The 14,578-nt window shown below is 39.2% G+C and overlaps 1 protein-coding gene across 2 annotated transcripts; it reads left to right on the top strand.

Moving 5' to 3' along the window:
* The first annotated feature begins 675 nt into the window (after window positions 1–675).
* On the top strand, window positions 676–14,399 carry LOC582369 (double-stranded RNA-binding protein Staufen homolog 2). 2 transcript variants are annotated; one of them, XM_030974081.1, is made up of 14 exons: window positions 676–1,016; window positions 1,320–1,574; window positions 2,047–2,440; window positions 2,926–3,112; window positions 3,658–3,940; window positions 4,311–4,475; window positions 4,806–4,961; window positions 5,810–5,911; window positions 6,509–6,679; window positions 7,579–7,636; window positions 8,321–8,485; window positions 9,245–9,486; window positions 11,466–11,651; window positions 12,454–14,399. In XM_030974081.1, exons 1-13 carry the CDS (start codon window positions 735–737, stop codon window positions 11,640–11,642), a joined length of 2,637 nt encoding a protein of 878 aa, XP_030829941.1. In that variant the 5' UTR covers window positions 676–734; the 3' UTR covers window positions 11,643–11,651; window positions 12,454–14,399. The 2 variants fall into 2 exon arrangements, with proteins under 2 accessions (XP_030829941.1, XP_030829940.1); XM_030974080.1 differs by having other exon boundaries at window positions 4,803–4,961.
* The last annotated feature ends 179 nt before the right edge of the window (window positions 14,400–14,578 follow it).

The raw sequence follows: 14,578 nt of genomic DNA, 5'->3' as shown, positions 1-14,578 counted from the left end.
TACTTACGATGCGGTGAAATGTATGAAATGGAGAAGGAAAGACAAGACACCGACTAAACACTAAACTAACCTTATATTATCTCTACTTGTCCTTCAGCTAAGCTCAGCATAGCTGAAGATGCTCAGCTAACATGCTAACTCCCGGGTCTTGAGGTGAGCCGGGAGTCCATGATTCGGGAAACTAAGCGATCCTGGAGTAAGTGTGTGTGTCAACAGCTCATCAGAATCCAGAATGAGGTGACGGCCCGTGTCCGGGACTCTTATAGGCCCGTCTTTGAGAGGTTGGCGACGGACGGACGCGTAAGCGCATCCAAGACATGTATGAACTTACGCGTCCGCGAAATAGGGTACAATAATTTGGCTTACAAAAGGCAATTTTACAACATATTGGCCCTCTGAATTATGTTCCTCTTTATGTTCCTCTTTATGTTCCATAATTGAATGACTGGGCTTAGTTTCATGAGCTTGACCGTCTATTGATGTCCATATTTGTAAATTGAAGCATATGAAAGAAAGGGAAACTATCTTGAAACAATTGGATTGTATGTGTTTTCCTGACAGAATGGAAAGTAGATTTAGGTCTATATACTTACTGAAGATATCATATGCCTTGTTCATATTATTAATTGTATTACTTCTTCGAAAAGCGAAAGAATAGGAAAATGTAACATTTCTCCACTTGATTTTTTTTTCTATCACAGGGAACAAACAGAAGAGCCACAAAGCTTGCAACCATGTCGACCCCAATGTCTCACTCTGCAAACCAGTCAGCTGCTCCAGCTGTTGCCACTTCATCACCGTCTGAGGCTCATCCCACTGGCCGGCCTGCAGGGATCCTTCCCATGCCCGCCCAGTTGCTTGCAGCCTCTCATGGTGGTGGTGGTGGTGGTGGCGGTGGCCCTCCTGCTGCCTCTGCTTCTGCTAGTCCAAAAGGGACGCAGCAAGACTCCAATGGCGGTGTCGCCGTGCCCAGCACGGGTGGCGGGGACAATGCTGCACAGGGGCCTGCGCAAAATGTAAGTTCCACATATACATCGTTATGCTCAAAGGAGAGGCATCGACATGTGTCTTGTTTCCAAACAGAGTTATGCAGACATTCTTTATTACTTGGCTTTTCAAAATTCTATTAATTCCCATTTTAATGGGAGACGTACGGTATGTTTGAATTCAAAGCACATTTGAGTCTGTACATTGTCTTTATAAACTCACCTGCTCTAAAAATTTGTGTTTGCAAAACTGTGCACTCGTCTTCAAGACCCATGATATCATTGACTTTCACTGTATCCTTTCCATTCCATCTCGTGCTTGAATTTGTTTAGGAAGCTAACAACATGGCAAATACCAAAGAGAAGACATCGATGTGCCTGCTCAATGAGCTGGCACGCTTCAACAAACTCCAACCCAAATACGAGCTCGTCAGCGAGAAGGGCCCTCCCCACGAGAAGATCTTCTCCGTCTGTCTGACCCTTGGCACTCAGAAATACGATTCGTCTGGCGCCAGCATCAAGAAGGCTCAACACGGAGCCGCAGCCAGTGCCCTGGAGAAGTGTGGGCTTCCCCATCCCGTCCCTAGAGTAAGTGTGATGCTTTGGTGATGACAGTGAATGCCATCATAAACTAACCCATAGAACATCAACTTTTGAAGTTTGAACATAAATTGTGGAAGGTCTGAATAGACCTGCTATGTCTCCTCAAATTTGCACAGATTATATGTTTCTTTCACATTTATAGGAGAAATGATCTTGTATGAACAGAATTACAGAATGCCACATAATATTGTTAATTTGTTTATGATATAATAGTAATTTTTCATTTCTCTATGTATTGTCGATTTAAAGATTATGAAAAAGGGATACAGAAAATCTGGTATAGTCTTTAGATTTTGTGTAACAATGATTATTTGAGAGGATATAATGTGATACTCTGATGAAAGATGTGTGCATGAGGAGAGGACTAATGATGAGATAGCTTCTTGAATGCTGTGCAGCTCCCAGTTCCATTTATTATTACTATCAAATGTTCTATGTATTGCATTGAACGAAGCAGAACCAGCCCAAGAAGTTCAAGCACAGGCCCATGAACACCAACACTGATGCCATGACCCCGACCGTCAAGCTCAACAGCCTGGCCATGAAGACAGGCAAGCAGGTGCACTACATGCCCCTCAACCCTGTACCCCAGCGCCCCTTCTACGGAGGTTACCGTGGCCCCAGGAACCAAGGTATGCCCCCTCCTAATCATGGTGGTATGCCACAGGGTCCACCACCGCAAGGTCCACATCCCAACCAGCAGCAACCACCTTCCCCACCACAGCAGCCACCAGCAGCCCAACAGCAAGGTCAGGGGCAGCAAGGGCAGTCTGGACCGGCTCAACCCCCTCCTACATTCCACCCTCCTGGCCCTCCACAGATGCCACCACCGCCTCTCCAACCACAGCAAGGTTTGAAGATTTGATTTTATTTACTGTAAAACCAGAGGTTTTTACTACCTGAAATTTAATGGAGTGGTTAACAGTTACTTCTTTCATCGCAATAGCATAGGAATTAGTTTACTTATTTTGTGGTATGGAACTGTCTTAAATCTAGACCAATCTCAAAGTGAAAAAGCTTTTTGGTTTTAAAGTAATCTCATGTTGATTAATGTATTATAGGTATATGTATGTCTCAAAGAGGTCCAAGAGTGATGTCTTGAATGTGATAGCATAAGTTATTTACTCTTATCCCATTGCCTCAGCCATTCATCAATTATCTCAAACAAATTCTGCACTTTGTCGCTGTTTTGTGTACAAAATAACTCATTCTAGGTGATTTTCAGGCCGTCTGATCAATTCTAACTGGCATCCCTGAAATACACTTTGTGTATTAAAAACCGGTTGAGAAAGTAAGTCCCGCTTTGCTTCTCTTCTCTCTTTGTATCTCCTCCTAGGGCAAGTTGCCCCTCCCCCAGGCATGGCTCCACCCCAGGGGATGCCTCCCCAGGGCCCAGGGGGAATGGAGCAGCAGGGACAGCAGGATGGGGCGCCACCACCTAATCAAACACAACAACAACATCAGCATATGCCCCAGCAGGGAGGCCCTCCATATCAAAACAACCATAACAGGCCCTACTATCGGTAAGTTGTTAACATTTGCAAGGTCAGATTGCCATTAGTGCAACCAACTGTGACATCATCAAGGCAACTTGGAGAAGAAGGAACCTTCCAATTTATTTTCTGGGTACATGTACATCAGTGGCACAGCCAGCTTAGATTGGAGCCAGGGAGCAATTAGTTTATTTATATTCAAATTCAAAAGAAATTATATTTCTTATCAGTTGAATACAAGAGGACATTTACATTCCCTGAAAGCAGGCGGCTTGTGATGAGGGCACCATAATTATCAACATATGTACTATACCAACATATATTTATAGTCTACATAAGATACCTTTATGATAATGAGAAAACAAGAATATGTCAACAAATACAAAATTAATTTGTTATACACTGCCAACAAGACCTTTCAAATTATGAGCAATACAAGAGTAGTGTGTATTAAATGTGCTCAGATTCCAGCTGTTTTGCACTTGATACATAAATTTTGTGCACTTTTGAGCCATACCATAACTCTATATCTCTGTCTCGTGTCTCTCTCTCTCTCTCTGTTCACGATGGATCAGGTACCCACGGCCATTTGTGCACTACATTAAGGTCACCGTCGGCGATCACGAGTTTGTGGGGGAAGGAAAGACACAGAAGGGTGCCCGTCAAAACGCCGCCTTCCGTGCCCTGACCGCCCTGGAGAACGAGCCTGCATCTAAAGTGGACATGGCTACGACCACCAACGTGGTTGTGGACGGCAATGGGGATGCCCCTAGTGGTGGGGAGGAGAGGAATGTCAAGTCCGATATCAGCCTTATCTATGAGGCTGCAAACCTTCATAATCTGAATGTTGTTTTCAAGGTAAGAGGAGAGCTTTTGATAGCGTTTTCAGAACTTCATACAAAATTTGTGCCTATAGAAAGATCATTGAAAACAAGGGATTAAAAGTGCATGAATCTGTTTTGAATCATGTGAAGACAAAGCAATTATTGACTTCTATTAAAGAGAAATAGTTCTTTTGTTTTTCCTTACTTTCTACAGTGAAAAGGAGGGGGGGGGGGGAGAGAAGATCTGTCACTTTTAGTTAATAAAAGTTGTTTAATGATTTTTCTATGTTATCATTTTGCTACTGTATAGGTTTTGCAATCGTAGTGTAAACATTAACAAAATGATATTTCCCCTAAGCCAGTTTGACCACTTGCTTCCAATGATTTCCAATGATTCCTAAAAGGTTTTGGATGAGCGAGGGCAGCCCCACCTGAAGATCTTCAAGCTGCAGTGCACTGTGGGAGAGTTTAACACTGAGTCTGAAGGCCCTTCCAAGAAGGATGCCAAGCGTAAAGCCGCTGAGCTGATGCTCCCTAAACTCAAGGAACTCCCTCCTGTCGCAGCTAAGGTAACTTTCAGGTCCATTATAGTGTGTGTTTGTGAGTGTATGTTTACATTTGTAAGACTTTGATAGATCAAAAAGCTGTATATTTTGAATGGAGTAACCAGTTTTAGCTTTGGTGAAAAAAAAGCATCAACTGAAAATCTCTATACATAACTATCTAGCACACTCTTGAAACATCTGTAATATGGTTTGGTTCTGTTAATAATCAGCTCTTCGGTGTGGCTGTTGCAATGTGTCATAAAGTGGGATTGTTCTGAAGTGCATTTTGAGCAATTTCTTTTCCTTTCTTCATATTCTCAAGTGATATTTATATGTTCACCCTATTTACAGCAGGTTGTTATCCAACATCACATGATGCAGCGCAAGCTTTGGGTGCAGGACAAGAACAAGAAGAGGAAATCCAAGTCTCTGCTGAAGACATCCCCAGAGGACCCCAATTTTGGCGCTCCAGGCCTTCACCCTGTCAGCAGGCTTGTACAGATTCTTCAGGTAGGATAACCCCTTTAACCCTTGGTTCACCATAAGCCAAACAAATTCTTCAATTCGTTGTGTTTCTGGATTGTACTGCGAAGGTTTAAAGCCTGTCTGCACTAGTTTGGCCAGGGGGATTAGACCTCCCTGCAAGGTCACTGACAGGTGATTATCTCATCAAATCAGCAATTAATTAACATAAGAAAAAGGGGATCATGGGAGACCAACACAATTAGGCATTATTTGGTATATAGAGGGCGCAAGTAGCTATAAGTAGTACAGTGGGGCTTTAAAACTCTTCATATCAAGAGAACAATATGCCTCTGACGACCCTGGACACATATTCCTGCACTAATCTCATTTTATGTGTTGTATTTTGTTTCCATTTTGAATTATAAAGTAAAAGCTATGGTACTCATGTCAATACTTGGTATCCTTTTCTGTGACTCAGGCATATTCATAGTGCGATAATGATAATAATAATATACCGTACTTGTTAAGCGCATATTACAATATGTCTCTATGCGCAATAATAAACACTAAGAAGGAAAGATGGATAGAGTAACATAAGAAGAGTGAGATATGCTCAACCTTCTTCCTCTCATTAACATTAGAAAGTATTTTTTGAAAAGAAATGTTTTAAGACGTGCTTTAAAGTTGTCAACAGTATCACAGATTTTTAGATTTTCCGTTAAGTTTGGCCGATGCAACCTGAAAAGAGTGAGACATAAGACTGTTGTTTTATCTTTTTAGAGGCTAAGAACGGATGTTAATGTTAATTGTGACTCCCTGACCCATCCCTTCATCGTAGGATGAAACTTGTAGGTGGACTGGTAATGAGAAGACTGTTGTTTTATTTTGTTTAGGCCAAGAACGAGCGTGAACCTGAATTCGCTGTGACTGAGGAGCGTCCTCTGATGGAACGAGCAGGAGCTCACATGATACGAAGACGGGAGTTTACCATGCAGGTAGGTCTCCATTTGGTTATTCTCTTATCAATAAAAAAAAAACATCTTCTTAAGGTTATGGCATATTTGAAAAGATGTGCATTACGAGTCAAGTGGCTTAGGATCTTAGAATTGTAACCCCAAATCCAGAAAATGTTGATGAAGATAGGAAAGCAATATCCAAGAATTTCCTTTGGAAATGGTAAAAACAGAAGTGCTTGTAAGCCTCTTATATATGTATCTCAAAGTGACTGCAAAACAAAGTATTCATTTTGCTTTATAGCAAAAATTTGCCTCCTTTTTATTTGTTTAGAGAAATATTTTACCTCAAGTTCATGTAATTTCTTTTCCTGTTTTTGTTTGTGTTTGTTGTTGTCATGTTGTTTTTATTTTTTGGGGGGTTGGGGATATTACCAAGTACAGTCAACCCTGTCTATAGTGACCGCCCAAGGCAAACACAAAAAGTCGTCTTTGTAGACAGGTTGCTTTAGTACATGTATCAATGAGAAACCCTTTTAAAGGGAAACAAGAAATGTGGTCTTTGTGGCCAGATGGTCACTAAAACAGGTTTGACTGTATAACACTTTCCATGGATCTTTCTATACCCACATTCCTCAGGTGTCTGCTGCATCCAAGACAGCCAGCGGTAAAGGGAAGACCAAGAAGGATGCCAAGAAGCAAGCAGCAGAGAACATGCTGAAGCTCCTTGGCTACGCCCCTACGCCTGAGGAAAGTAATGGTGTGGGCGCAGGACAACCCTCCAAGTCAGCCCTCAAGACTGGATCCAAGGTACGCATGGTGTATGCATCACTGGTGTTTGCTAATGGTTTTACATGCTATTTATTGTAAGAAAAATGGAAGATAAGAATGGAGTTAGAGAGAAGATTCTTTCTTCTTCTTCTTCTTTTTTTTTGGTGGGGGGGGGGAGGGGTAGGGGGAAGGGAGAGAGCGAGAGAGATGCATGTTCTTTTTTTCTTTTACTCTAATATAAGAAAGACAAAAACAGAATCTGCTGTGATGATGATTGCATAAAGGCAGGGCTGTCAACTTTGGGGACTGCTTTGATGCAATTTTTTTTTTGCTCAACAGGGAAGGGGGGGGGGGTGTTGAGTAAGAAAAAAAAATTGAAGTACTCACTACCCCCCCCCCCCCCCCCCCCCCCCCTCCTCCGTTGAGCAAAAAAAAATCCATACGATACGAGTACGCTGGTTCATTTTTTATACACGTTTGGCGGGAGGTTTTTCAATAAACCGGGAGAGCGGGAGGAAGGGCGTGGTGGCGGGAGTCTCCCGCTACGAGCTGGTGGGACAGCGGGAGAATGAGCATGGTGGCGTGAGACTCCCTCCAAATGCGGGAGGGTTGACAGCCCTGATAAAGCCTTGGTTTTGTAGGGGGAAAAAAAAACCTACAATGATTTTGATATCGAATCTTAGAAATGTGAATGTTATCTGACTGAAGTCTTGAATGGTGGTGTGAATCTTCTTAAGATCAAAGTCTTGCAATTGCATTGTGACAGAAACCTTAATTTGACTTGTAACAACAGGATACATTCTTCAGGATTCATGGCATGTCTCCTATTAGTGAAGTATTACAAAGTGTAATGTTCCATCCCTTGATCATTAATGTGCCAAAATGGTTTCCTGAAGCATTCATTCTTATTGAATTGAATTTCTATTTCTCCTACACAGACTTTAGATCAGGAGGGGGACAGGAAAGTCACTTTCAAAGATGAGAAACAGAAGAAAGGTGAGTGTTTTCCTCTCAAATGTTTACTTTACCCAAGTGCTACTTATAAAATATGTGTGTTTAAGGTCAGACCCAGTGACATTTAGGATTGAAAGGTAGCATCGACCTTTCTAAACCCATGTAGGATTACTTTGCTGATATGTCTGTAATAATACACCTGTTCAAGTTTAGTCACAAATGACCCTGAATATCCACAGATCTTCAAAACATGAAGCGGCCCCACTTTGTACATATTGAAACTATCACTCCTACAGCAATGGAGGTGCTACATAAAACGCCTTTGTTTCCCCTTTTCAAAGAATACCTCCACCTGTGTATCATGGAGTGCACTGCTTGCGCATAAATGAATAATGATTACATAACTTTCATGAGCACGTATCTAGTATTTTGTCTCCGTGTATTTCACAATTTGGTCTGCAATGACCTTTATCTGCTCATGATTCAGCCGAGGACGCAGGTTCAAACCGAGTCACGTCTTTTGGATGGTGACGTTAAAAGTCGGTCCTCAGACGTAAATAATCATATCTGATTGATACACGTCTGTAAATACCCAAATACACACACACACACTCACACTCAGACTGCAACTATGAACTGGCTTATTGGCAACATTTTCTTTTTCAAAAACACAATATTTCATCCTCTTGCACATTTTCCTCATGCTAATTGGTCACCTCATCTCAGGTTTAAAGAAGGACGAGAAGAAGGATGGCTCTCCAGCCCAGGTTAATTCTGTGAAAGGACTTGCTCCTGGATTGCTTCCCATGATGCCAGGCATGGGATCACAGCCGTCACAGATCTTCCCATCAGGCCCTGCTCCAGCGGGAGCTCATAAAATGCCCGGACAAGGTAAGTTCTGCTTCCAAATCAATGCTGGATTTAACTGGGCCCATTTTCCTTGTCATCTTTTTTTTCCAGTTTGGTCCTTTCTTAGTCTGGACTGAAACAATTCACCAAATTATACATGACTGTAAGGCCAGAAAACCCATATAATTTTATTAAGTCTTTTGAGAACAAAAAACACGCATTTGACGCTTGTCTTGTCTATATCCTATCATTCATAAACAGAAAGAAGAAGAAGAAAATGTTATTTTATAAGTGGAAATACATCATATAAGCTACAGATTTCCATTTCTGATTGAATTCAGTGACATCCTTTACCATTGGAATACTTTTAATCTTCCAATACCAATGCTAGTTCATTTGTTTTTTCCTTTGCATTATTTGACATTTCCTGAAGGCTGATGGAGGTTGAATGTTGATGATAAGCCAAACCAGAGTTCAATATTCCAAGCTCAAAGTGTATTCTCCATTTTCACTAAAAGGCAATGTTGATGAGGAATAACTTGGGAAACGTAAGAAGTAGACCATCACTTAAAGCCCCTCTGCACTAGTTTGGCATGGAGGGATTAGACCTCCCTGTAAGGTCACTGGCAGGTGGTTATCTCATCAAATCAGCTCTCAATTAACATAAGAAAAAGGGCATCATGGGGGATCAATGGGTACTGCTTAGGCATCGTTTGCTGTATAGAGGGTGCAAGTAGCCATAAGTAGTGCAGTGGGGCTTTAAACTTAAAAAAAAACATGTTCCTGGCTGCTTCCTACCAGGTCTAAATCGTGCCCCTGGTGCACCTGTCACAGGCTCTAACATGAAGGTCTCCCCAAAGAAGAATTCCCTGCGTGACATAGCCCAGGACCTTCTTAGCCTTGGACACTCCCCAACCGCCGAAGCTCTTCTGAAGGGAACATCTGGACCTCATTCCATCCCCAACCTCTCTAGACCAACTCAGCAGCTAGAGTACCTTGCCCAAGTTGGTGGTGTCAGCACCAAGTTTAACGACTTCCCCAAGGTAGGTCACTAGGTTTACTGGTAAATAGTATACTCTGAAACTGTTTGCTTCAGAGTATACTGTTCTTAACCTGTCTAGGGGGGTGTTTCACAAAGATCATTACTGTAATTAACGTTGTATAAACTGCCCTCGTGTATTAACCGCACCCCTCTTTTTCGCCCTCATATTGCTGTCCTTAATCGTGTTTTATTTGCAAATGTACATAAATCTTGATTTCAATTTGACATTAAATGATTATTTTTCTCAATATTTTGTCTGGTGTTGTTGTGTAAAATTGAGACTCATGCAAGCTGCCATATTGGATTTACAATTCAGGCTCTTTCATTACTGGTGTTATAATTGTTTATTTTTAAGAGGTTAAAAAAAATTCTCGTAATTTTCCAGAATAAATAAATTACAATACTATAATATATATTTATTTCGTTATTTATATTGTAAAATTTGGCCGAAATTCTTACACTTATGTATAATGTAACCAACACACGTACATACACACACTCAAAATATGAAATCCATCAAATTCCCACCACCAGACATATATTTAGAATCAACAAACATCCATTTTCACGTAAGTTAAAATCATCAATCAACCAGAAATATTACAATAATAATAGTTCAAAAAATAAAATATTGCATATTTGTAGGTTCGTGACAAGTATTTTCATACAAAAATATTGCTAGAAATATTTTTATTTTTTTTCGTCACGTATTTCTTCATCTCACTACATTAATGATCACACATGGGGCAATGTAAATTTGTTGTCCAACGCACGTATGTAATAACAATCCCAACACAATTATGATCGACTTGGCAGTGACAGAGCACAATTTCAGGCCCCAAATTTCATATTTTGCATCATCGGAATTACATGAAAATTTATCAAATTCAAGATTATAGTATAACATTCACATTAGAAATATTTTTTCTAATGTCAGAACTTCCGATGGATGATTTGAAAAGCGTTAAAAATGAGTGTCATTTTCAGGACGATGGTATCTAACTAAGTCAAGAACTTCAGCCTCAGTGAAACAATTTGCAGCATGAATTTTGTCTGTAACGTGTATAAAAAACCGCACCCCCGACTTTTGACGTTTACTGGCGGTAAAAAAAATGGGGTTAATACACCGTTAATTAGGGTAGTTGGAACTTATCTCTAAGTTGGACTTAAAAATTATGGAAAGCCGTTAGCATCTATAAAAATATTTTGCAAAAGTTATTTTAAAAGGCATAAAATGTTGATTCAAATCATTCATATTTCCTATTATCAAGGAGATTTCATGTTCTCGATGTGGAATTTATCATCTAAAATACTTGATTTTTCGCTTTTGAATATATTTTATTTTAAGGCTACAAATGGCTCTCCATAACTTTTAAGTCAACTTAGGATCTTTGTGAAACACTCCCAGATGTACTAAGTGACTAGAGTCCCTTATTCCTGGAGTCACTGGTGTCAGCACAAAGTTGAATGGCTTTTTCAAATTGTTGTTGTACAGTACACGATTTCTAACATCGCTTAACCTCTCTTTACCAAATCAGTAGCTAGAGTATCTTCACAGAGTTAGCTATGTGCTGTAATGTCAGCACTCAGTTTTAAGATTTCCCCAAAATAGTTGACTGGGTACTTGTTGCTTCAAAGTATGCCAACTAATCCTTTCTGGACCAACTTAGCAGCTAGAGTCACTTGCTAAAGGCAGTGGTGCAAGTCCCCTAGGTAGCTGAGGGTTATGTTGTTGGTTACTGTTGCTTTATAGACTATAGTATGTTTTCCTTAAAATATCTATCCCAACTCAGCACTTGTCTATATTGTTCTAGTTGATGATGTTTATTGATTTCACTTAAAGTCTTCTATTTTCACCAATCACTGGATATTTAGTGACACATTTTAATATGTACATGTATATGAAATTAGCACACTGACAAACTAGCCGTTGGGCAAGATAGTTAGTTACATTCATTTCATTTCTATCTGTGTCAACAGGGAAATAAACCCGAGTATCAGTCTGTGGTGTACATCTCTACGGAGCCTCAGTCGGCCTATCGTGGTGTGGGTGCCACCCTGGAGGCAGCTCATGATGTAGCAGCCATCACTGCCTTGAGATCTCTGGCTGGCATCACTGATGGGGGCGACGCCAACAAGAATGGCAGTGGACGATAAGTATAGGAGGTAAGTTGGTAACTCGTGAGTAGAATATACAGGAAAAACGGATAGTTCAGGGCCCCCGTCTTACAAAGAGTTGATATTAATCGTAACTTATTTGCGATTATTTGCAACTATGTACATAAGAGATAGGGGACTGCAAACTTACGATTGATTACAAGACTCGTAACTCTTGGTACGACAGGGCCGTGGTTAGACATACAAGTCAGTAAGTGAGTTGGTACGTCGTAGAGGCATGTTTCTAAAAAAACAAAGCATAATATAGCTGCAGTAGCTAATTTGCATCATTTGTTCACAGTACTGTGTGCATCACTTAGGGTTTGGGACTGGCCTTGGTTCGAAGGAAATTCAATTCAATATAGTCTTTAACTATGTAAAGTGCACCAAGGTTATGCATTTCGCCAAATCCTGACATTGCGAAGCACAGTTACATGTATTGTTTAATGAGGGGAAAAAACATTTATCAGCCGTGAAGACCAGTAACTGAATTTGATATTACGATTAGTGAAACTGCATAACAATTCTTTCATCCCCCCACTCATCAAAATTAAAATGATATTTGTCTGTGGGTGTTGGCTTTAATAACTCAATCTTATATTTCATTAAATTAGTAATACTAATTTGTGGCTATAGAAGAGGACAAAACAAAAACATTTCATAAGGTCATTTCATAAGCACACACATATTCTTATGAAAATACATGTATACCGATATGTTCTACCATTTTATTCCTAATTTAGAAAAGAAACGATGCATCTATATTCTCAATGTATTTTTTCACTTTTTCCTTCTTATTTTCATTTGACAGGTTTCCTTGGCATAACCTGTGATGTTAGATGCGGAAACGAAACAGTGATGTAATCAAGTATATTGGGAACGTCAAGGAGAAGAAAAGAAAATGATTATAAAGTATATTGATATAAATTGATGATTTTATGTCATTCTCATTGCACTTTTGTTTTGACTTTAATTTAATTCTTACACACTTTTGCATGCAAACACAAGAATTTATTTCATTATATTTTACCCTAGTTTTTTAAATATAAATCTCTGTGAGGCAACCACGAGGTTTAACTCTTTTAATATTTTAAAGATAGTTCTTATAAAAAGGTGTATTTGATTGGTGAAAGGAAGATTTTATTAGATGATATTACAAAGAATAAATGTATGTATATTCTTAATGTTTGCATGCAGAATCTGTCTCAAGATGACTAAGAATAACATTGAAAGTACCTAGAGATTATTAGGTGTGGTATTGTGAATATTGTGAATCAAAACTAAAAATTGCTTAAAAGTTCATGTTTTATGCTTATGGATAGAAGTTGCTTGCATGTAGTTTTAATGATAGTTGGATATTTGAACTGAGGCCAAAATGGTGGGAAAACTAATCTTCTTATTTTCATCTTCTGCTGTATTATCAGGATTTGAAAGCCGCAAACTTCATCTCTATCTACGTTTGCGGCGTTATATCAATATGGAGACGATGGAGGAGAATTTTGATTTGGTTTGCCATTAAGCTTTATAAAACATGTATTTCTAAATGAGTCTGTATATATATTCACACTACCATGCTGTGTATACTTAGAAGAATTAAAAGTGTAATGACAATTAGATTGATGATACTCAAAGTTGAAAAAGCTGTGGTAGGTTCATAAAATGGAGAGGGCCCTTCCATTGCTTTTTATTTGAATGAAAACCTTTGTTTCACAATGCAGTAATTGTTCAAGGATTTTAAAAACTGAGATGCTGTAAAAGTCAGCATTTGTTACAAAGTTGGCAAAGTGGAAGCAGAAAATGAAAAGGGAATTATTGAAAATGAGATAAATCATTGAGAATATCTCAAACATTCATTGAATTTCTGCTTCCACATTAAACAATTTGTATACACCTTTAAAATATAAAGGTTTGTACATTTATTATGATGTTACATTATCATAGTTATCTTTTCAGTAGCTGATGCACCAAAACAAAAGTTTGGAAGGAAAGAAGAATAAATACTGGTAACATTGTATGAAGCAAAGGTTTTGCTACAAATGAAATCTTCAATTTATTATACATGTGTGTATTTGCGTATAAAATGTGCTTTAAAAACGGGGCGGATTCTGCTCCTGCATCAATTACCTGGTGTATAGTTCTTTTATATCCTGCCTGGATGTATTTTTAAAAAGTATTTTTTGTATTCTTTTGCTACACAGCTAACATTTATGATATGTATGTATTTATTTAAGGAACGAAAATTGGACCTGCCTATTTTATGAAGCAGCCTGTCAAGACTATTCAAAGGCATATGCGTGTATGTTACACGTGGTCCCATAGATATTTTTAAATCCACCATAGTAAGGATCCACACCTTTCTTTGAATTGAATTATTTTCTACTTACCCTTTAAGTAATCTCACTGTGCCATTTTCTGTTTACCTGCTATGTGTATGACATACAAATGTATACGTTAATGGCGTTTCTTCAAGATTGAAGTAGAAAATCTACAACTCGTACGTTCATTGGAAACATGGTTGATTCGCCAAAAGATTTTACAGGAATTATGGAAAGACCCATATCTTATTATTGCACGTTGGATTATCAATATTAACTTGCATCACTAGACTTGTGATGAAAATATGATTTATGTTTCTATGGTTACGGATGATTTAGAGGAATCATATCGAGACTTGTGCTGGGAGCCATTTTTGATGGTTTCTTCTGCCATTCATCATTAAAAAAATCTCTTGGTTATGCAATATATAGTATCCCCCAACTGTGTGTATAGTTTGTGCTGTGCTTTTGTTCAAAGATTATCTGAAGTCCTTTTGAGAGTGTGACCGATATACATCTGCCTAGAGAGAGGGAGAGGGAGAGGGAGAGAGAGAGAAAGATCAAAAGAGAGCTGAAAGACACAGAGAGAGAAAGAGAGAGAGGGGTAGGGATGGGGAGGAG

Source organism: Strongylocentrotus purpuratus, unplaced genomic scaffold (genome assembly GCF_000002235.5).
Source record: "Strongylocentrotus purpuratus isolate Spur 01 unplaced genomic scaffold, Spur_5.0 spur5_scaffold_7, whole genome shotgun sequence".
In the NCBI taxonomy this organism is placed as follows: Eukaryota; Metazoa; Echinodermata; class Echinoidea; order Camarodonta; family Strongylocentrotidae; genus Strongylocentrotus; species Strongylocentrotus purpuratus.
Note: the sequence above shows the minus strand (reverse complement) of the source record. Positions and strands in the feature narration are given on the sequence as shown.